The sequence below is a fragment of the Chionomys nivalis genome, chromosome 6, assembly GCF_950005125.1.
Source record: "Chionomys nivalis chromosome 6, mChiNiv1.1, whole genome shotgun sequence".
Lineage (NCBI taxonomy): Eukaryota > Metazoa > Chordata > Mammalia > Rodentia > Cricetidae > Chionomys > Chionomys nivalis.
In genome coordinates, this window is record NC_080091.1 from 95,139,326 (window position 1) to 95,162,153 (window position 22,828).

The window sequence follows — 22,828 nt, forward strand, 5'->3', positions numbered from 1 at the left end:
AATTGCAATTACAATATCCAGTTCATTTGTATTTGGCAAATTTAAAGAAAATACTTTATCTTTGTGAGTCTAAAGTTTTTTATAAGCTAACCTTTTATCAAAACTAAGGAAAACTTTAACTTTGACTATCTAGTTTCCAGCTCCATCAAAGACACCAGAAAGGTTAAATGTTGGCTTCCTGGACAAACCACCCTAGGTTCTTCTGTAATGTTGTGGCATCCAACTTTGTCCTTTCAGTCTAGTATATCTGATAGACATTTCTGAGAAGCAGGAAATTTTAAAGGACTATCCTATCTTGTCGTAGCGAAGTTTGGAAGTCACCTTTTTTGTGTTCTGCTAGTCTAGTTTGGAGTATCCTGTAAACAAATGAGGCAAGGGCAGTTTCTTTAGCCACATGGCTAGTTTTTGCCCTAAAGAAAATAAACCCCATGCAGAGTTTTTTCAGTGCCCTCATTCCCAAGAGGTGGGGTGGGTGGTTTTTGTCATTTAGTAAGTTATAAATATTTTTCATTGTTTAGGGGAATTAGTTATAAATAATTATTGGGAATGGAAAGAAAAAAGTTTAATAAATTAGATTAGATTCAGGGATATCATTCTGAAAAGAAAAAAAGGAGATATAGAAATGATAGAATAAAAGGATAAATTGTTGAATCTATTAGGATAGATTGTTGAATCTATTTCTAAACCATAAATGGTAACTACTAACCTTAAATATTTTACACTGATATGGATTTTCAGATGTTGATATAAATTTGAGGTTATTTTTTGCTATGCTGTATATATGTTTCTACTCTTAAGATATCTTTGTATACCAATACAAATCTAAGGTTATTTTTGTTAGGACATACTATACATGTATTTCTACTCTTGTTTAAGGTATTGTACCTGTGAAGCTCATTTAGCAATGTAATGTAAATTTTTAGTCCTTAGAAGTTATTATTACAAATTATTTAAGATAATAAAGATAAATAAATGAGATAAATAAAATACAGATTAGTAACTGTCACCTATTACAATCAAACTTGTAGTCATGTTAGGTATGTTTTCAAAGTTGAGCAGAGATATATTTTAGATAGACACTTAAGAGATATGTAGAATATGGCATATAAGATCCTTTAATAATATAAGTTTTTATAATAATGAGATATTCCTGTTCCTGGCAACACCAGTCTACTTCAGAGAGAATGATGAGCATCAAATAAACTCCATATGGAGTTTACTTTTTTTGAGGCAAAACTTAGTCACTGGGCAAGAAACTGCCCTTGCCTCACCTGCTGACAGCATCATGTTTAAATTGAACAAACAGGACATAAAAGAAAATGACTGCTGAATTTTTGCGAAGATAAGTCCTTCAAAATTTCTGCTTCACAAAATGTCTGTCATATCTTCTAGACTTGTAGGGCAAAGATAGATGCCACAAGATTACAGAGGAACCTTGGGTTACTGTCCAGGCAGCCAGCTGTTTCTGTCATTTCTTCGTTTTGGAAGTTATTTGTTCTATACTTCCTGTTTACTCAGGTTATATTTATAGTCTTCTCAGGTCTTTGATGGAGTTGAAGACTAGATAGTTACGTTTTCCGTGTTACCAAATTCAGAATAGAAACTCACAAAAGATATGTAAAATATATATGTTTGAGATACATAAAAAATTAGTTTGGGGTTCATAATGCAAGTTAGGATAGAAAGTGAATTATGTACAAAATATTGGACTCACCATGATAGGATAGATAATGGAGTATTTTCTCTGACTTTGCCAAGTGCAAATGGACTGGACATTGTCAATGTAGTCTTTACCTGTATGTATGTGTATATCGTAATTGTACTTATTGTATATGATTTTACTATGCTAGACCCTCCCTTTTACTTAGACAAAAATGGGGAAATGTTGTGTGATATTTTGATCTCACATCAGAGAGCTTAGATGACTGGCTCTACTCTTTGTTAGCAGCTTCTCTTGGCAAGTATCCCATGACTCTGGCATTTCCAACATCTTAGGGTCTCTAATGCAATCTAGACTTCACCTACACAGTTTTATAGAATGGCTGCTCAAGGCCTTCAAGCAGTGTTTCCTCAGCCACACATCTGTCTTCAGTGGCACTCTGTAGCCACAGAGGGAGATTCCACAACACCTTTACTTGTACATCTTTCTTGACCCTAAAGCTAGAACTACGTAGATAGCACCTCCAGATGCTGTACCCACTTGCAGTGAAGCCTGGATCCATTGAAGTGCACTTGCAGAAATTTTCCTTGTGTCACTGTGCAGAGGCAGAAGACCCTCTAGCCTTTGCAGGTCACGGTGACAACACTGACCACCACAATGGGTCAATAAAAAGGTCTCACAATAACTTTTAACTATTTTGATTCAAATAAAAGTAAAAACCCAATGAATTATAATTTGTTTAATGTTCCCCAAAGCAGAGTTTATAGAGAATCATAAAACATTGAACACCCTTATCATAAAAGGAGAAGAATCCAAAATCAACCATCTGTATATTCCTGACTGAGGGAATACCAAACAGAAAACAGAAACAGAAGCAAAACATTACATTCAAAATGACTGGAAGATAATTAAAAATTATCAGTGTATAAGACATTATTATTGAAAACAGAAAATTCATAGAAAAAATTAATCAATTAAAAACTAATGCTTTGGGCTGGAGAGATGGCTCAGAGGTTAAGAGCACTGCCTGATCTTCCAAAGGTCCTGAGTTCAATTCCCAGCAACCACGTGGTGGCTGTCAACCATCTGTAATGGGGTCTGGTGCCCTCTTCTGGCCTTCAGGCATACACACAGACAGAATATTGTATACATAATAAATAAACGAATATTTTTTAAAAAAACAAAACTAATGCTTTGAAATGATCAATAAAATTGATAAATCTCAAGTTGTAATAGTAAGAAAAAAGAGAAGGCTCACAGATAATTAGTATTACAAATGTAGGAGAAGATATTACTACCTTCTTTGTGGATTCTGAGATGGTGATAAGGTAACTCTGTATGTAGCCCACAGGATCAGCTTAGATGAAATGAGCAAATTCTCTGAAAGACATAATGTTCCAAATGTTATGCTGGAAGAAATAAGACATAAATAAGTTCATATTTGACAAATGATCAAAGGTGATCTGTCTGGCCAAGATAATCTTAAAAACCAACCAACAAACAAACAAACAAAAAAAAATAGAACCTGATACTGGAGTAATTGCATCTATAACCCACCCCACATTAACCCGCACAGAGAACGTATACTCTGCATAAAACTAGGTCAGAATTGATCCCAGACATAAATAAGATAACAACTCATCAGACTCTTGGAAAGTGATGCTGGGGAACACATGGATGACCTCGAGAATGCTGATGACTTTTTAGGTACATATGGGAGAGATAATTGATAAGATAGACTTCACTGATATTAAAAGGAACTGATCTGTTAAAGACAGACCAAAGAAAAATATTTTTAAGAGACATACCTGGTAAGGACCATTGTAAAGAAATGTGCAAAAATTTTAAAGCAAAATAATAGCAACTTGATTAAAGATAGACTAATGGCATCTGTGATGGCTTACCATAGAAAATTTATGGATGGAAAAGAAACATGAGAAACACAAAATCATAGATCTATGGAGAAAGAATTTAAACACTAAAACAGCACTGTACCACCACATGAAAGTTAGAGTGGCTAAAGTTTGGAACATGGACAATACCAAGTCCTGAAGAATGTGGGTTGTCGGAAACTTCATTTAGTATCAGGATAACGTGAATGGCACAGCTACTTTGGAAGGCAGCGTGTTCAATTCTTAAAGAAGTAAGCATACGTTGACCAACTGTGCAATTATGTTCTTTGTGCTTACTGTAAAGAGCTGGAAACTATGATCACTTAAAGACCTGAGCATAAATGTTTATAGCTTTACCATAATTGCTGAATCTTGGGAGCAACCAAGGTATCGTTTAGTTCAGTGCATTTATGGGTTTACCACGGAGCTGGGCTGTGGATAAACTGTGGTAAAAGCAGGTAATGGAAACTTACTCCGCGCCAAAACAAGTGAGTTCTCAAACCCTGAAAGGGTGTGGTGGAAACTCAAATGCTGTTGGTAAGCAAACTAAAGCGGTTCTAGAAATGTTGCATGTGGTGTTATTTAAACTGCAAGACATTTTGTAAAAGAAAAAACTACTGGACCTAGTGAAAACAGTAGTTGTTAAGATGCAGGATATGGGAGAGGCTTGAGGATGGCTAGTGTGAAGACAGTAAAATTAGACCGTACTGTATAGAATGATAGAAGCATGGAATTATATATTTTTCCAAGTCTATTATACATCAATCACGAATCCTAGTGTAAAGTAGGGACATTTGGGGAGGATGGTGTATCAATATAGGTTCATCAGTTGCAGAAAAACGTTCTGCTGTGGTCTGATGTTGAGCTTGAGAGAGGCTGAGCATGAAGTGAACAGGAAATATATGAGTAAACTCTGTAGCATCCATTTGAGTCTCACTGACTGCTATACAAGAAAATAAAGGCTTAAAATATACATACTAAAAACCATAGTCAGCAAATTAAGATAGAAGCAATTTTATAATGAACTCAAAAGCTCCAGCAAAACACACTACATTAATAGATTTCTCCATTCATATATGTTTAAAAAGATCTCTTAGAAAACTAAAAAGAAATTTCTAGTAAAAGGTACCTAATATAACTTAGTACAAATGTGTGTGTGTTTGTGTGTGTGTGTGTATGTGTATAATTGACAAAGCATTTACAGTATTGTCTTAAATATCTTAAAAACTTATAACTTGTGAGCTCACAAAGATTGTGGCAACGAGACCTGCACAGGTTCAAACCAGACAAAATTCTGGAAGGGGAAGTAAAGATAAAGTCCTTTGCAACTGACACCTTCTGAGAAAGAAGAAATTGGTTTTCTCCAGTGGAGTACCACAAGGTCTCTCAGGCACACTCCAGGGCCCATGCCAGGAGTACTTGGCCACCTCAAAACAGACACCATGTTGATTTGTGTGTGCTTTTGATTTTGCTTTGGTATTTTTGAAAATCTTTTTTGCTTTCTTTTTTTTGTTTTGTTTTGAATATTTTTTGGAGAGAGAGATAGAGGCAGAGAGAGACAGAGATAGAGCCAGTGCCAAAGACAGAATGAAGTTGAGTGAATAGGGAGGTAGTAGGACCTGGGAAGATTTGGGAGAGTAGAAAGGATATAATCAAAATATGTCACGTAAAAAAGTTAAAAAAATTTTAAGATTATTGCTGTGCTTGCATCTATTCATTATTTTACTGTATGCTCTACCTTATGCAGTAATGTGTAAGTTTATTTAGAAGATATATTGAAAAGTAAGAGCAGAACTTATCAGATGGGATGATTTATTGTATAAAAATCCAACTTTTATGAAATCAGACTTTACAATTAAATGGAGAATTTCCAGTTTGGTTACAGGATATAAAAGTCTTGATATATAGTATATTTTAAGATAATCAGAAACTGAGCAAATAGGGATTCAAATGCCACTGACAAAGTGTGAAAATATGTATCTAGTGCCATGGGTAATGAAAATATTTAGCGACTTTACTGAAATACTTGTAAAGTATTATAGAAAGATATTAAAAGATCATAATTAATAGATGATATGACTCATTCCCTCTTCTGGGCAGAGCTAGACAACTCTTCTTAGCCCTCTTTCTGGGTCATTGTGACCAACTGACAATCATTGTAGCTCATGAACTATAGCAAAGCGGTTCATCCACTCGCAAATCTGGCTCATAAGTGATTGTGATGTGAGTCTCAGTGCCCTTCCTGGCTTGTTGTCAACAAACACAGAGTTAACAGAGCCATCAACTTTGAAGTCTGTGCCCCTGAATCACTGCTTTAAGATCCACATATATCCCGGGGAAACCCATCTTGTGAGTAATAATTAATGTACAGTTAAAACTTTAGTATCTTCCTGAATGTATTTTTGTAGTATCTATCATTACTTATCTTGACTCAGACAGACACGTCATGTTTATAAACAGGAAGACTCCTCATCCTTGCCAAAATGGTCCTCTATAAGCTGATCTACAGTCCTGATAGCTTCTAATGAAATTTCCACCAGAGCTGTTAATGACACTTGCCAAGCTGATGCTAGGAATTTATGTTAGAATACCCAAGTACTCGGAATAGCCAAGGTATTTATGATGCCAAATAAGGAAACCTAGGTAGAATGAGATTGTCTCCTCAGTTATGTGAGCTAAGTATAGCTCAGCTACTCACTAGCAGAGGAAGGGAAAGTTGGAGCTATAGTGAGTTTATGCTTACAGATAGTAAAGGTGTTAATTAAATGGTGTTACCATGCAACAACAAACATAAGTACACATTGTTCAGTAAACTCACCATCATGGCCTTTGAGTGAGAAAAACCATGCAGCCCAAAATTGGTATGATAAGATTTATTTAGCAATTGAAAGCTAGGGTATGTATCATATTTGGGAGAGTGGCCGTGTGGTGAGGCTAGAAATGAATGGGAAAACTGATAAATGTGTGCTTTAGAGTGTGGGTGCTCAAGAGGCCATGGGCAAGAACACAGAGGATGGGGCTTCCATCTCAGTTCTCTTCCAGTGACCGAGCTGCTGAGGTACCAGGGCCCTCTGCTTCCCATGCATTTGTGCCACGTTTCTCATGTGTCAAGAATTTCCTAATGTAAAATATGAAAATTATCACTGGCCTCAACCATTTTCTACAGATACAGCATTACATGCTAACTCACTAGGTGAGAGTTGAGCTTTTCCATTAATTATGCCTACTACATACAGCTGCTTCTCCTTTAAGTATCTTCTGCTGCAATTTACCTGATGGGGGAGAGTCTTCTGTTTTGTGTTAATTTCATTGGTTAAATAAAGAGACTGCCTTAGCCCTTTGATAGGACAGAAAATTAGGTAGGCAAAATAAACAGAACAGAGTGCTGGGAGAAAGAAGCCGAGTCAGGCAGTCGCCATGATTCTCCCACCGGACACAGAGGCAGGTTAAGATCTTCACTGGTAAGCCGTGCGGTGGTGGCGCACGCCTTTAATCCCAGCACTTGGGAGGCAGAGGCAAGTAGATCTCTGTGAGTTCGAGACCAGCCTGGTCTACAAGAGCTAGTTCCAGGACAGGCTCCAAAACCACAGAGAAACCCTGTCTCAAAAAACCAAAAAAAAAAAAAAAAAAAAAGATCTTCCCTGGTAAGCCAGCTCGTGGTGCTATACAGAATATTAGAAATGGGTTAGATCAATATGTAAGAGCTAGCCAATAAGAGGTTAAAACTAATGGGCCAAGCAGTGTTTAAAAGAATACAATTTATGTGTTATTATTTTCGGGTATAAAGCTAGCCAGGAATGTAGCCCACTGCTCGTATTACAACATTTACCTGTTGCAAGATACTTGTCTTTGAATGTTGAATGGGGCCTTTGAATGCTGAATGCAAGTGTGTGTGGTGGCCTTTCTGACCACAATTTATCTTATTTAAATAGACTTTAACAGTTACTCCCCTGCAACAAACACAAGTTGAACATCCATCATGCTTCATAGTCTACACAATGAATATATGAGGACTCTCCTCAGTGAGCTAGGTGTAGTGATCCAGTGAGAATCTGCTACCAAAGGCATGTGATGGCAAAGTGGTGGTGAGGAACGTGGAAGGGCAGAGAGACTGGTTCTGTGTTTCAGGGAAGGCTTCGAGGAAATGTACTGTGAGATGAGCCTTGAAGGATTTCCCTAGTTTTCCTATATGAATGATATTCTTCCCGTTACCTTGCCCAGCTCAGTGCTTTGAGTGTTTCAGTGAATCACTCAGCCCTGTCGAGAACAGGCTGTTTTGTAAATAGGTTTCTCCACTGCCTCTATTTCTGCCTCTCCCCCTGCCACTCAGAGAAAAGCACTATTGCTGTCCACTAGAGAAGAATATTAATCCACTGTGGGAGTTGGCAGAAAAACAGAGGTTCCATTCTCCCTTGTCTAGCCTGAGGTAAAGAAGGTGCCCTAAAAATGCCAGATAAATATTTTTATGGAGCATTATGTCTCCATGAGTTACCTGCCCTATTGAGACTGGCCACTTAGTGCCCAGTTCTTACATGAATGAACCAATGCCTGAGAAATGTACTACCCCAGAGAGAAACTTCTGAGGAAGAAAAAGATCATTGTTGCTGGACACAGCTTTAAGAAGTCACATGCTGATTTTTCTGTTTCGGAATGATGCAGCCACAGCTCTAGGTTTGGAAGTATCTCAAATCCTTCTAGTTTATTTCAGCCATTAGAAGTATGTTTGAAAACTCTTGGCTCAATGTAGGCCATCCTTAGTAGTGAAAATTTAATGCAGACTGTTAAAAAAATCTGCATAGTTTTTCTAGCGATCCCAAAGCCTGGTGTTTCAAACAGAATTTGAAAACAAAGGGAGAGGGCATCTGCTTTCTTCTCTCCAAGATCCCTTGAGGATGTGAATTATCATACTCTTTCTTTTTGTGCTTTGCCAACCCATGGCAGATCTGCATGCATATCTTCCTTGCCTCCACGTACTGTAGTTGGAAACTGCTTGTTTGGTTCCCAGCTGCCCAGACCTGAAATAATCACACAGAAATTGTATTATTAAAACACTGCTTGGCCTGTTAGCTTAGGCACATTCCTGGCTAACTCTTATATCTTAAATTAACCCATCTATTAATCTGTGTATCACTACGTCATTGTAGCCTACCGGTAAAGTTCCATCCATCTGGCATCTGTCTCCCGTGGAGGCTCCATGGCTTCTCCTTGACTCTGCCTACTCTCTCCTCCTCTATCTGCTTGGAATTCCCACCTTGCCCTATGTTGCACTGCAATAGGCCCAAAGAAGCTGCTTTATTAACCAATGGCATTCACAGCATACAGAGGGGAATCCCCCGTCAATGTACCGTGGCTCAGTCTCATTAATCTTGACAGGCCTTGAACTGAACACCGGTGTTTGTGTCTTAGGCCTTTGTGCTGTATCTTCCTCCTGGCAGGACCCTCTTAGATGCTTACAGAACTCTCTCTTATTTCATTCAGATTTCTGCTCAAATCTGCTCAAATGCTGCCTTACTGAAGTATGTTCTCCTGGTTCCCTGTCTTGCTCTCTGCACCTAAATCTTCTGTAGGCTTCCCCAAAATATGTCTTATCTGGTGACATTGTATCATTTTGATGACACATTTCCATGCTCATTGTGTTTCTCTCTTTTTTGATAGAAGCTCCTTGAGAGCTAGAGGTTTGCGTGCATCCTGGTACTTGCTCTAGGATGATGTTCACTGTCACTGAATAAAGGAAAAAGGAGCTTACCTTTCTGCTGCCTAGAGAAGGGGAAAGGCTCCTTGGTGTAGCCATGGTGCTGAGATGGGTTTGGGGAGTTTGCTTCTGATATAAAATGCACAGAACTTGACATAGGTCTGGCATCTTCTACATTAGTGGCACAACTTTGGGTAGCTCTGAATGCCAAATGTATTAGATCAAAGTTGGTATGGTCCAAGTAGAGGAAGAAAGTGATACAATCTTGTAAATCTTCAAATGTTAATATAATTGTTACCACCTCATTGAGCCAATACGCAAATATTGCAAGAGCTTACCAGCAATTCAAATTAAAATATATTATTTTAAAAATTAAAATAGCTCTCCTAAATATCAAAAAACTTCTAGTAATTCTTAAAAGGGAAATTAAGTGCAATTAAACAACAGTCTAGAGGCTGTTATAAACCAACAAAATGCAATGTTTCTGTATATGCATATATGCAATTGCAGTTATAAGTGCTGTTTCCTCACCTCTTAAACTTCAGTCTTTATAAAATTAGCGAGGGCTTTCTTATTGTTTCTTTCTCTGAGGAATATGTAGATATTGTCATCTCAGCTGGTTACAGAGTTTAATTTTATAACATTCCCAGCCATCTCTCAGATTTAATGTGTTATTATTTTTTATGCGGGGGTGTTGTTCGGGAGGGGGAGACACGAGACACGCGGGGTTGGGGAAGGAGAGACGAGACACGCGGGGTCCCATGTGGGTAAACTTTAATGGGGGAGGGTAACATACAAGGAACGGGAGTGAAGAGACGGAAGGGAAAGAGGAGGGGAGAGAGAGAGAGGGGGGGCGGGTTGGAACGCCCATTTTTAAAGGGCTCTGGTCATTCTGGGAAAAAGTGTCCTGCGCGTGCGTGGTTTTCCATTGTACCACTGGGGTTTGTAGTCCACTTGGAGACTGTATTTTCTGCGCATGCGTGGCCTTGTCTCCAAAAGAACAGCATTCCACCCTTTTGGTTTTATTAAAAAAAAAAATTGAGGGGGGGGGTTGAGGGTCTTAACGGGTAGGGAATAGGGGCGTAGCCCGGTCTCTCATGACTGCTTCCTGCTGACTTTGGGCATCGAGGGGTCCGGGGAGCGTCCGGTTGTCCTGATGATGTCATATCGATGTTTTGTCCGCTGGCATCAAGTGGCTGATTGAAGAAATCACACCTGTCTGGAGATCGCATCTGCCTGGAGATTGTATCTGTCTGGCTCTTGAGTAGCTGGGTCACCGTTAGGATGCTGGAAAACAAAAGTCGCATTAGTAGAGAGAAAAAAGTTAGAGGGGAGATTTGGGGTGGAGGGGGTTGGGGTGGAGGGGGGGGCTTCAGGAGGCCAGGGGTTAAGAATAAGAATAAAAAAGGTAAATGATACTTATTCCGTTAATTGAATGATACTTATTCCGTTTTGCTTGTGTCTGCTTTGTCCAGGTGGGTCAGGCTGGTGTCTTGGAGCTTAAAGAAAATGTCTCAAAAGAAATAGATTTTAATCATATATTCCTTAACATTTTAGGGGTCACTGCTGCAGTCAGTGACAAACCTGTTATGTCAGGAACTTGGTTAAGCATTTGCTTATCACCTGAACCTCTTGGCTCTGTGTTTGATGATGATTTCTGTAGAGACAACTGGATGGTTATTTAGGAATTTAGAAAAGGGAGGGTGTATTAGCACAGGAAGAAAAAATGAAAAATGAGACCATTGTTTTCCTTAGGGTGGAGTAGAGGGGGTTGGACCTGTTGTCCTTTGGAACTTGAGGGAACATGGTCCCGTCTGAGTTACCGTGTAAGGAGGATTGTTTTGAGCTGTGGGGATGAACGGTTTCAGATGTGACAGGTGAATCCAGTGAGGAATTCCCTCGAGCTTGGCAGCTGTGGGAGTTAGAAGAATTACCCTGAGGGGACCCTGCCATTTAGGGGAAAGGGGTGAGGGACGTTGACCTGGAGGTGAGAATAAAACCTTATCTCCTATTTTAACCGGCGGTGGACATGTGTTAACACATGGTTGAGGTAGTGAGTGATCTGTAAAGTCCCACAGCAGTGAACGTAGGTGGAAAAGGAGGGGAGTGAGCAGGTGATCAGGAAGGGGAGAGGTTCCCGATGGGAGGCCAGGGGTTAAAACTGGCCGCCCATACATAAGTTCAAACGGTGAAATGAAAAGAGGGCCCTTTGGGAGAGCCCGAAGCCTGAGAAGGGCCAGAGGCAGAAGCCTTACCCAGTCGAGGTGAAGTTCTTGTGACATCTTAACGAGGGCATCCTTTAAAGAGCGGTTAGTCCGTTCTACCTTACCTGAAGACTGGGGGTGGTATGGTATATGAAAATTCCAGGGGATTCCAAGTGCCCTAGACAGATTCTGAGAAATCTGGGAAGTAAACTCTGGGCCATTATCTGACTGAAGAGAAGTTGGGAGCCCGAACCGCGGAACAATTTCTCGGAGGAGGATATCAGAAACTGTCTGGGCTCTCTTGTTAGAGGTGGGGAAAGCTTCAACCCACCCAGACATTGTATCCACCAACACCAGGAGATATTTAATTTTTTTAACTGTGGGCATATGAGTAAAATCCAGCTGCCAGTCAGTTCCCGGAAGGGAGCCCCTGGCTTGGTGAGTAGGGAAAGGAAAGCTACGATATTTGGTCCTGGGATCTGACTTTTGGCAGATCTCACAGGGGGCAGTGGTAGCCTTTAGGAACCTGATATCCTCAGGTGTTGGTTTAATATATATTTTTACAAAATTAAGTAAAGCTTTTTCATTGGGATGAAATAGCTGGTGCAGGTAGGACAGGATCTGTTGGGTGTCAGGAGGTGTCTGCGAGGCCATGGGCTGTGTTGTTAGTACTCCCTGAGGTAGCTGAGGCAGACCTGGGCTCTGGAGTGCTGCTGTCTTAGCGGCTCTGTCAGCTCGATTGTTTCCCTTGGAGACAATAGAGCTGTCAGACTGATGAGACCGGCAGTGAATAATTCCTATAGCTTTAGGGAGATGGGAAGCTTTTAGTAAGTCCATGATATACTCTGAGTTGGTAATAGAGCCTCCCTTCGTTGTGAGAAGCCCGCGCTCCTTCCAGATGGCCGCATGAGACAGCAGGATATGAAACGCATATTTAGAATCTGTGTAAACATTTAAAGATTGCCCCTCAGCCAACTGAAAGGCACGGGTGAGAGCTATCAGCTCAGCCTGCTGGTTAGTAGTATGAGCAGGGAGTGCCTTTGCCTCAACTATCTCCGTGTCTGATACTATGGCATAGCCTGCTCTGCGAGTCCCATCACATAGAAAGGAGCTGCCATCCGTGTACCAGGTATGAGTAGCCTGGGACAGACTGCCCTCCTGAATATGTGAGGGGTGAGGCAGTAGGTCTTCCAGGACCTCGATGCAGGAATGGGATGGGGAATCATTCACATTAGGTTGAGGTAGAAGATTTGAAATATTAAGGGGTGGGCAGCATTGAAATGTGAGACTGGCATCTTCCACCAGTGCCACCTGAAGGGAAAGAACTCGAGAAGGGGGTAGGGTCTGTAGACCTTTGTAAGTTAAGAGGTTGGACAGGTTATGATGAGAGAAGACTGTAGTGGGTGCTCCGAAGGTTAGTTTTTTTGACTCACGAATAAGAAGTTCAGCGGCCGCCAAGGCACGTATGCAGGATGCCCAGCCCTGAGTGGTGAGGTCCATTTTCTTTGACAGGTAAGCTACAGGTGCGAAGGAGGGTCCCAGTTGATGACCTAGGACTCCCAGAGCGTAACCTTCCTTTTCTGCTACGTAGAGAGAAAAGGGGCGGGTTAAATCTGGAAGATGGAGGGCTGGGGCCTGGATAAGGGCCTGCTGGAGTCTCCGGAAGGGCTTGGTGATGGGGTGGAGAAGGGGCTCATGCAGAGAGCCGAGAGCTGCTTCGTATAGAGGGCGGGGAAGGAGGGAGAAGGAGGGAATCCAGGAACGCAGGAAACCAGCCACTCCTAGGAATGATAAAACCTCTTCTTTGGTGGAAGGAACTGTAAGAGATTGAATTAGTTTTTTTCTGTCCAGAGTGATGGCCTTTTGGGTTGGGGTTATGGTTAATCCCAAATACGTTACCTGAGTGGTGGACAATTGAGCCTTAGAGGGGGAAACTCTGTAGCCCTTTTTGGATAAGAAATTTAATAAGGCGGCGGTATCAGTCCTACTAGTCTCCAGAGATGGGCTACACAGCAGAATGTCATCGACATAAAGTAGCAGTTTTGATTTAAGGAGGGACAGTGAGAGCAGATCAGAGGCCAGGGCCTGGCCAAAGAGGTGTGGGCTGTCCCGGAATCCCTGAGGGAGGACGGTCCAAGTTAGTTGTGTGGAGAAATTAGTATCAGGATCTGTCCAGGTGAAGGCGAAGATGTTTTGAGATTGAGGGCTGAGAGGAATAGAGAAAAAGGCATCTTTTAGGTCTAAAACTGAGAAGTGGGAGGTTCCTGAAGGAATGTTAGACAGAAGGGTGAGGGGGTTAGGGACAACTGGGTGTAGCGGGACGACAGCAGAATTAATACGTCGGAGGTCCTGAACCAAACGATAAGTTCCATTAGATTTCTTAACAGCCAGTATAGGAGTATTAAAGGGAGAAGAGGTGGGGCGGAGCAGCTTTTTCCTTAGAAGGTCAGAAATTATGGGTTTTAGTCCTCTGAGGCTTTGGGAAGAGAGGGGGTATTGAGCTTGAGTAATATACTTGGTGGGATTTTTTAACTGAATAACGATGGGGGAGTGGTGTTTAGCGACGGCAGGATTCTGGGTGTCCCACACGAGGGGGTCCACCTGGGAGGCTGGAAGAGGAAAGGGCGTGTTAGTATCAGGAGATCGTGGGGCCAGGAGAAGAAGCAGCTGCGTCACCGACGAATCTGGAACAAAGCGGGTGGGGGGTGCGAAAGAAATGAAGGCCCCCAACTTGGTTAGGAGATCCCTTCCCAAGAGTGGGACCGGGCAGGTTGGTAAAACTAGGAATGAGTGGGTGAGAAAGATATTTTTAAATATACAATTGAGAGGTGGAGTCTGGTGAGGAAAATAAGGCTGTCCCCCTACCCCAACAATAGGGGAGTTTGAGGGAGAGGTTGGTCCCCAAAATTCTCTTAGAACCGAGTAGGTTGCTCCGGTGTCCAAAAGAAACGAAATGAGGCGTCCCGACACTGTGAGAAGTACCCGTGGCTCCTGGTTGCAGATGGGCGTGGCGGTCGGGTCGTCGGAGCCCGGGAACCTTCAGTCCTCCAGGGCCAGGCCCAATAGATCGACCTGAGAATCCCCTGGGCCTGTTGCCCCCGCATCATCAAACGCACGGGGACAATCTATGGACCAGTGACCCTCCCTGTGACATTTTGGGCAGTGACCCCTCGGGTTACGATGAGGGTTAGGGCAACCTTTTGCCCAGTGACCCGCCTTACCACACTTGAAGCATGGGCCCGGTGGCTCACGCACCCCGGGAGGTGGGGGGGCAGCACGAACAGGACGGGTCGGGTCTGTCACCTCTGCTGGCTGGGCAGGTGCGGTTATCACGTGGCAGTGGTTGCGAGCCTTGTCGTTCCTGGCGTGGTACACTTTGAAGGCCACCTCCAGAGCCTGTGCTTGTGGGGTTAGGGGACCCTTTTCAAAACATCTGAGCTTGGCTTTGATATCCGGGTAGCACTGGTTAAAGAAATGGGTCATTAGAAGCTGTCTGCCCTCAGTGGATTCTGGATCCATGTTCGTAAACTGTAACATGGCTTTGGTAAGGCGGTCAAGAAATGCGGAAGGATTTTCCTTAGTGTCCTGAAAAATTTCTGCGAGTTTAGAATAGTTTACTGGTTTAAGGGCAGCCTTGCGGAGCCCTATCATGAGGCAAGTTAGGAACCGGTCTCTGGCCAGAATGCCCCCAGGGGAGTTATAATCCCAGTGGGGTTCTTGGTCTGGCACCGCCTCTGCCCCCGGAGGATGGGAGGCTAAGGTTTGGTGGACTTCATCAGCATGGAGTCTCGCTTGCTCCCAAACCCGCCTGCGCTCCTCGGGAAGCAAGTTATTAGACAGGATCATAAAAATGTCATGGTAAGTTAGGTTATAAGATTGGGTTAAATATTGAAACTCCTTTGTGAAATTGGTGGGATTAGCCGTGTATGACCCGAGTAACTTAGAAATATGTGAGAGTTCCGATAAGGCGAACGGAACGTGGACTCTCATTACACCCTCTGCCCCAGCCACCTCCCGCAAGGGCAGAACGGTGGCTGACCAGCGTCAGACTCCGCAGCACGCGAGCGCGTGAGCAGAGGGGTGAAAGAAGGTGCAAGGCGGCGGGCGGGAGTGGAGCCCAGAGGGGCTTTGGAAGATCGCGGCTGAGGGACGGGGTGGGAGGGGGATGGGGAAGAATCCGAAGACGTTTCCGACTGTCTGCATGTCCTGCGGTGTGGGCGGGTGGAAGCCTCCACCCCCCCCTGAGACCTGCGGTGGGGGTGGGGAGAATCTTCCAGCCGCTCCCGTGATCGGCGGGGGCGGGTGGAAGCCACATCGGAGGAACTGGGCGAAATCCCTGTAGATCCAGAATGGGAGCTTGTTGGGGAACTAGACGGAGAACGGTTAGGTGACCTGGAGGAGGATTTTCTGTGCCTAAAAGAAACTTTGGAGGAAAGGGGAATGGAGGAACCATCGTTAGATCGGGCAGAACGGGAAGGAGTAGCCCCGCGAGGCCGGGGAGGTGGAGGTTCGTCCGCGGGGTCCATAGCAGGAGCAGGAGGTTCCGGGTGGGGCGGCATTGCTAAGAACATGTGAGCAGGTGAGCACTGAGAGACAGTAGAAGGATCCGTTTTTAAAGCCATGTAAAAGAATGCCATAATATACATCATTTCTTTCCATTTAGCAGAACGGTGGCAAAAGTTAGCTAGTTCCCGTAGAATATCGGGGTCAAAAGACCCATACGATGGCCATTTAAAGTTACCCTGTAGGGCGTAGGAAGGCCACACCTTAGAGCAAAGACGGATGAGTGTAGATAATTTAACAGAAAGAATTAAGGCGTGGGGCTGTAGAGCTTCCAACAGCTGTCCCAGAGGAGAAGAAGGGGGAATTGGTTTAGCAGGCTTAGCGCCCATGGCTAGAACCGTGAAAATATCCGCAGAAGGCACCCGAAGATGCTACGAACACAGTTGCTCTGGACACAGGCGTCAGAGTACCCAGGGGACCGTGCTATGGGCTAGCTGACCCAGTCCTAGTTTTCGACGGGAGACGGGGGTCTCGGCTAGGAGGGGACAGTTAAGCCCGAAGGCTGCCCGTTGCAGCCAAAGCCGTAAATGGCACGAACACCCAGGCCCTGTGAAAAGGCGTCCGATTCCACAGGGGGGGTGCTAGGACCTGGCTGAGTCGAATTCAGCCAAGGTCAGGCCGCACCGTAGCGGCGGTTACGATGAAAAGAAGGAAGAAAAGGAATGAAACAGAGGACAGAGAACCAAAAGCACCGAACTTTTGGGCGCGGATAAAAACAGGTCTAGCCTAGGGCGGAAGGCCGGGGGAAGAGGGGGGGGGGTTAGCAACCACACCCAGGACACGCCAGAGGAAGCCGGGAGCTCGGCCGGCCTCCTCCAGGTGAGAGGGGATGGTTAGCCAGCCCAGGTAAACTCACGAATTAGCCGCTGACGTTGGAGAGGGGAGGGCCGTGTCGAGATGGCTGGAGCACGTGGAGTGGTTGCAGGTCGTCCGGTTCTGACCTTGTCCCGGGGGAGGCCCCGAGCTCCAGGAGGCGCCAAAACCCAGAGCCGAGGCCTCAGGTGAGGGCCCCGGGGCGAGAAGGTCCCCGAGCAGACGGCACCAAAATGTTATTATTTTTTATGCGGGGGTGTTGTTCGGGAGGGGGAGACACGAGACACGCGGGGTTGGGGAAGGAGAGACGAGACACGCGGGGTCCCACGTGGGTAAACTTTAATGGGGGAGGGTAACATACAAGGAACGGGAGTGAAGAGACGGAAGGGAAAGAGGAGGGGAGAGAGAGGGGGGGGGGCGGGTTGGAACGCCCATTTTTAAAGGGCTCTGGTCATTCTGGGAAAAAGTGTCCTGCGCGTGCGTGGTTTTCCATTGTACCACTGGGGTTTGTAGTCCACTTGGAGACTGTATTTTCTGCGCATGCGTGGCCTTGTCTCCAAAAGAACAGCATAATGATTGTGAGTCATGTTGTGTAGTTGAAGGCATACAGGAAAAGCCCACTTTGAGGTTGTTTGAATTCCCCTTTTCAATAAAGAAATTGTCCTGCCTCAACTTGATGTGCCTTGCTTTGTTGATGTCTGTGGGAGGCCAGTCCTTTTCTGAACTGAAAGATGTGGAGGAGAAGTATCTGGGGAGGGCAGTATATGGGAGGTGGGGGGAGGAAATGGGAGGAAAGGAGGGAGGGTAAACTGTGGTCAGCATGTAAAATAAATGAAAAATGTAATTAATAAAAAAAGAAAAGAAATCTTTGTTACTCTGTGATAAGTATGAAAAGTCTCAGAAAAGGGAGGGGTGTGGAGTTTTAAGAGATTTACTTCTTTAAGGGAAAAACAAACGTGTTAAATGTGAACAACACTTGAACAAACAAAGGAGTTGGGTGTTAAAGTTTCTGGCTCCAGCTTTTCAAAGTGCGGGCTGATCCTGATGTTGACTTTCTCCATTTTAAAGCATAGATTATTGCCATGTTATTGAAATTATCCACATGCAATGAAGCCATTAAAATGGGCACGGTGAGCCCAGAAAGAATGTCTATGCCTTTTACCTGAGGGAGGTAGAAGAAAGTCAAAATGAAATCAGTGCACACTAGAGATGAATGGGTACATGCTCACCTCCCCTGTGCGAAGAAGCCAGCTGTTGTTCTGCAGGGCTGGGTTTCAGTTATACACACTGCGCCATTCAGCGAGGGGCTGCTGAAGCTCTCGCCTCCTTTCTTGTCTGGTCTTCAGAATTCATTGGGTAAAAGCTTGGAGAAGAGAGAGATGCATTGCAAAAAGAAGAGGGGGGGGGGGCGGCGCTGATCCCTTACCAAGGGAGAGCATTCCTAACCCACAGTCAGGGACAACCCCAGGTGTCACCTCCTGGTAGATGGTGCCCACACCCTCCCAGCCCTGTCTTCCAAATGTGCTGGCTGTTACTCTTCCTTCCGCTGTCTCCTTCCCTGCTGTGTATCTTAGAATGCCAGGTTAGCCACATATGCGTAAACTTCCCAGCACTCAGCTTCTCATTGTCAAACTCAGTGTGATAGTCCCAGAACAAAATCTACATCAGAATGAGTGCTGACCCTACATTTAAGCAAGTTAAAGCCTGTACTATCTACCACCCACCTTGCTAGTGGGGACCAGAAGTGTTGGGAGCTCAGAGCAGACTTGGGAAGAATGCTGTTGACTTTGCTTTCGCTGCTGAAATCAACAGGAGGTACACACTGAACAGTTTGTCTTTATTTTAGGACTAGGCAGAGGTTTTAGCCTCCTTCTTAGCAATAGACTCTTTCCCAAACTCTCTACTTTGCTATTATTTTAGTCCATGGTGCAGTCTTAAAGGCACATGCCTCTGTCATTTCCCCCTTCTCTATTCAACCCATTAGGCAAACCGGCAAATTAAAATATACGTTACATTTGTTTGCTGGGAGCAGAAGAATGAATTTCAACAGTCTTCAAGGGTAATGAAGAAACTTTCTCTTAACAGCTTGACTGGCACATGGCGTACAAAGGAGTATCTGAGATGGTGTGGTGTGTGTGTGTGTGTCTGTGTGTCTGTGTGTGTGTTAAAGAAAAGTTTGGTTTGGATGAAAACTCATAGAGTTACCAGATAATTTATGATCAGCATTGATTTTTATAACATCTTCAGTTTTATTTGACATCCTGTCTCAGGTTGACTTTGGATTCGCCAAGAAGATTGGCTCTGGGCAGAAAACGTGGACATTCTGTGGGACTCCAGAGTATGTGGCCCCTGAGGTCATTCTCAACAAAGGACACGACTTCAGCGTGGACTTCTGGTCCCTGGGAATTCTAGTATATGAGCTCCTAACGGGCAAGTAAGTGAGAGCACTCAGTTCAGTGCTGCCCAACCTTGTCTTCAGAGCAGTACAAAACAGTTCACTAATGATAAAAAAAACAAAATTTAACAATCTGAAAATATCTTTTAAGATTTCTCCCTTTCCTCTCTACATTGCTTCAAGTATAGGGCTTGAATAGGAAGATTAAAATACAGATAGAAGATTCAGAAAGCTAAAGCAAAGGAGAATAGAATTGTTATAGTTTACCTAAAATGGCAAGTTTCATTGTTACAGATAACACATTTAATATGTGAAGGTTTTATAATCCAGGAATAGAAGCAACAAAAGCTTTGGACTTGGTGAAAGTTTTCTTTAATTTAATTTAAATAAATGAAGCTGTTTTCCTAGTTCAGTAAAATTCATCGATCAATCAAACTAAATTTAACCAGATTCTTCCATCTCCCCAGATGTCATTAACCAGAAATGTTAAAAGAAAGCTACAGTGGTGAATTTGAATTTTAAATGCCCTGCCAACTCCTTTCTAAGGTGCTAATGAACAGAGTTAAGACACAGCATGTGTTTCAGCAGTTACTAGTGGACTGCCATTTCCAAAGAGATGAAAGGATAAGATTAATGAGTCTGCTGTGGTTCTTAATATTTAACACAGTATAGCGTGTGTGTTCACCCACAAATACACATGAACACACACACACACTCGTTCAAAGGCAACACAGCATACTCCACATGTGTAAAATACTTCACTGTTTGCAAAGCACATCTACATATAATGTAGTTTAGTTTTCATACACTTGTGTGGATTAGATAAAGTAGGAATTTTATTATTATTTTATAATTAACATTTTTGATTATTTTATGGTTTAAATTATACAGGTTAGACAACTAGAGCACAAAACTATCTGCCTGAGATCAATAATTTGATCCCGGATCTTCTGGGTCTCTCTGTGACTTGCCTTCCATGACACATGTATGCTTTTGGACCTTGATAGCCAGTTGTGCTCAACATTAGTTTCCGAGAGATTTGAATTTTCTAAGCAATACTGAAATGGCTTTGTTAGTAGGGGAGGGATATAAATATCAGCATGCGTGACAAAACACAATTTCATGGAATCTTCTCGAACTTTCTTCTTTTTCCAACAGTAAGAATCTAAACAGGGCTTTGCTTGCTATAAAGGAGTACTCAACCACTGTGCTAGGATCTTCTTAAACATCTCAAATCCTGCCATTTAGGTAGCTAACTCAATGTTAAATTACCTGCAGCATCGTCCATATCTTTGTCCACATACACTGAGGAAATGAAAATCTGTATTTTATCGGAATCACTATTCATTATCCATAACCATGCTCAAATAGTCATCATTTAAGATATGGGTTGAAGAATAGAAATTTTCCAGGTCGTTGTGGAGAAGGACAAGTGTGTTAAGGTGTGGCTAACCTTGGGCTCTTTCTAATATTTTTTCCCCCGACATAGAAATTTCTAGGGGAGAGGTTGTTACATAGTGGTTCTTGGAGTTACAGGAAAATACATCGGTCTTCGTCACCTGGGTATGTGTCATATAGAATAGCAAGATGAATTGGGGAAATAAAGGAGGGAGAGAAAGCACAACAGCCTGGAATTGCTAAGGTGGCCTTGAACCATCATAAAGCTATTTGGCCAAACGTTTTCAGGGTAGGCAGAAGAAAAGTTTATTTTTAGTTGCCCAATCTAGTGTTTAGGATATGAGGGAAAATGAGAAAACAAAAACAATAAACAAAAAGAAACAAAGTAACCCAGTAGCAAATATGCATGTGGGCGTATATGTCATCTGTGTGTACTGAAGATGTCACAGCACCGCCTCTGCTTCCTCCTTCGTTGTCTTCACACATGGAGCACAGGCTACTGAAAACTTGATGCACTGCCTTTGCTTCAAGGTTTTATTTTTATTTTATTGTATCTTGTCAAGGGTGAATACAATTGCTTTCCAGATTGTGCAAACATAACTGAGATACAATACAGCATTTAGATCATCTAAACCAGACAAGAAAGTGTTTTAGGAATCAAAATGATATATGAATCAATATGCTACCTAACTTCAGCTCAACCAGATTTTACTCAGCATTCCTTGAAATACTCACCTAGGTGGTTTCCAGGGCCTCTTCCTCCTTCCTTAGCCTACACTGATTGCTCCTTCACTGTCTCCATTCCAGATTCTTTTCATTTTCCTGATAGATTAATGTTGGGCCAGTCAGACCTTGGCCTCTTTTCCATCCAACACTCATAGGGTAATATCCTCAAGCCCTATGGCCATAAACCTTATGAGATGACCCAAGCCATAATTCCTTAGTGACTTTCCTCAATGCTAGGCTCATAAATCCAACTGCCTGCCTGGAAGTGCCATATGGTTCTGCATCATATCCTGATTCTTTTCCCTGTAACTAGCTGTACCACCTGCTGAGCCAGGTGGCTTTCCACTGCTGTGGTGAAATAAAATACCTGAGATCATTTATGAGTAAGAAAAGATATGTTCTGGTTTCTAGTTCCATTCTATGACTCATTGATTGACCCTGTAGATTTTGAACATGGCACACTATGACAGGAACATGTGGCAAACAGTTCTGTTCACTGTGCGGTGTCCAGAACATGCAAAAGAGGAGGTGAGCACCCCAATATCCCAGTCAGGGTCATCTCCCTAGTAGCCTAACTTTCTTGCAGTATGTCTCACTCTCAAAAGTTCCGTTGCTCTCCCCTTGCGAGACAGCTTGGGGATCAGGCCTCTGAGTAGCCCAGATCCAAATGACAGCACTCACCTTTATCCTCTAGTTTGCCTGCCTCTCTCAGTGGCAATAGTCCCATTCTGTGGGCACTCCAGCCAAACATGGTCCTTGATTCCCTTTTCTCTCTTCTGCACTGCATCCACTACATTAGAAAATTCTGTTAACTTTAGCATCAACCTTAGCGCAGGCTCTATAACAAAATACTGTAAGTTGGGTGACTTTTTTTTTTTTGTAAAGAACATCATCTATTTCTTGCAATCTGGAAGTCTGGAAGCCTTAGCAAAGAGTTGAGGTCTAGTGAGGACTCTCCAAGTAGCAGACCTCTGATTTCTTATGAGACCCTCACTAGGAAGAAGATGGACAGCCAGTACTCTGTCTTAGAAGACCACTAAACCTATTCCTTGATGGCCCAACCTGAACCTCATCAGCTGCATAAGCTCTCAGCTGCCATCCCTTCGAGATTATGGGAACAACCTGACAAAGGGGCATAAGTAGCACATTTCACGGTTTAGATAGAGCCATGTCTATTTCACCACCTTCAACACTGCTTCCCACAGCCAGGCTCAGCCCTATCCGTACTTTATCTCTTGTATTAAAAACAGATGAATGTGGTTGCTATAAGTTCTACTGCTGACTCAGAATTGGTCCCCAGATCCTTACTGTGGCTCACTAGATGCATATGATGCTGCTATAATCTCGCCTTCCCTCACAGCTTAATCACTCTGCCACCTACACTGCCCAAGGCTGCCCACTCCCGACACATATTCCTTAGCGCTCCTGTCTCGGAAGTCGGTGCCCACAAACAAGACAAGTGTGTAGCCCTTCCACTCCCTCTGT

At 43.3% G+C, this 22,828-nt stretch overlaps 1 protein-coding gene across 1 annotated transcript in view; it reads left to right on the top strand.

The window, feature by feature from the left end:
- The window catches only part of Prkg2 (protein kinase cGMP-dependent 2), a 106,411-nt gene that overhangs the window by 72,191 nt on the left and 11,392 nt on the right, over window positions 1-22,828 (top strand). Inside the window, exon 15 of the mRNA XM_057772998.1 lies at window positions 19,095-19,258. Within this exon, the coding sequence (XP_057628981.1) occupies window positions 19,095-19,258 (164 nt within the window). The remainder of the gene's footprint in view (window positions 1-19,094; window positions 19,259-22,828) is intronic.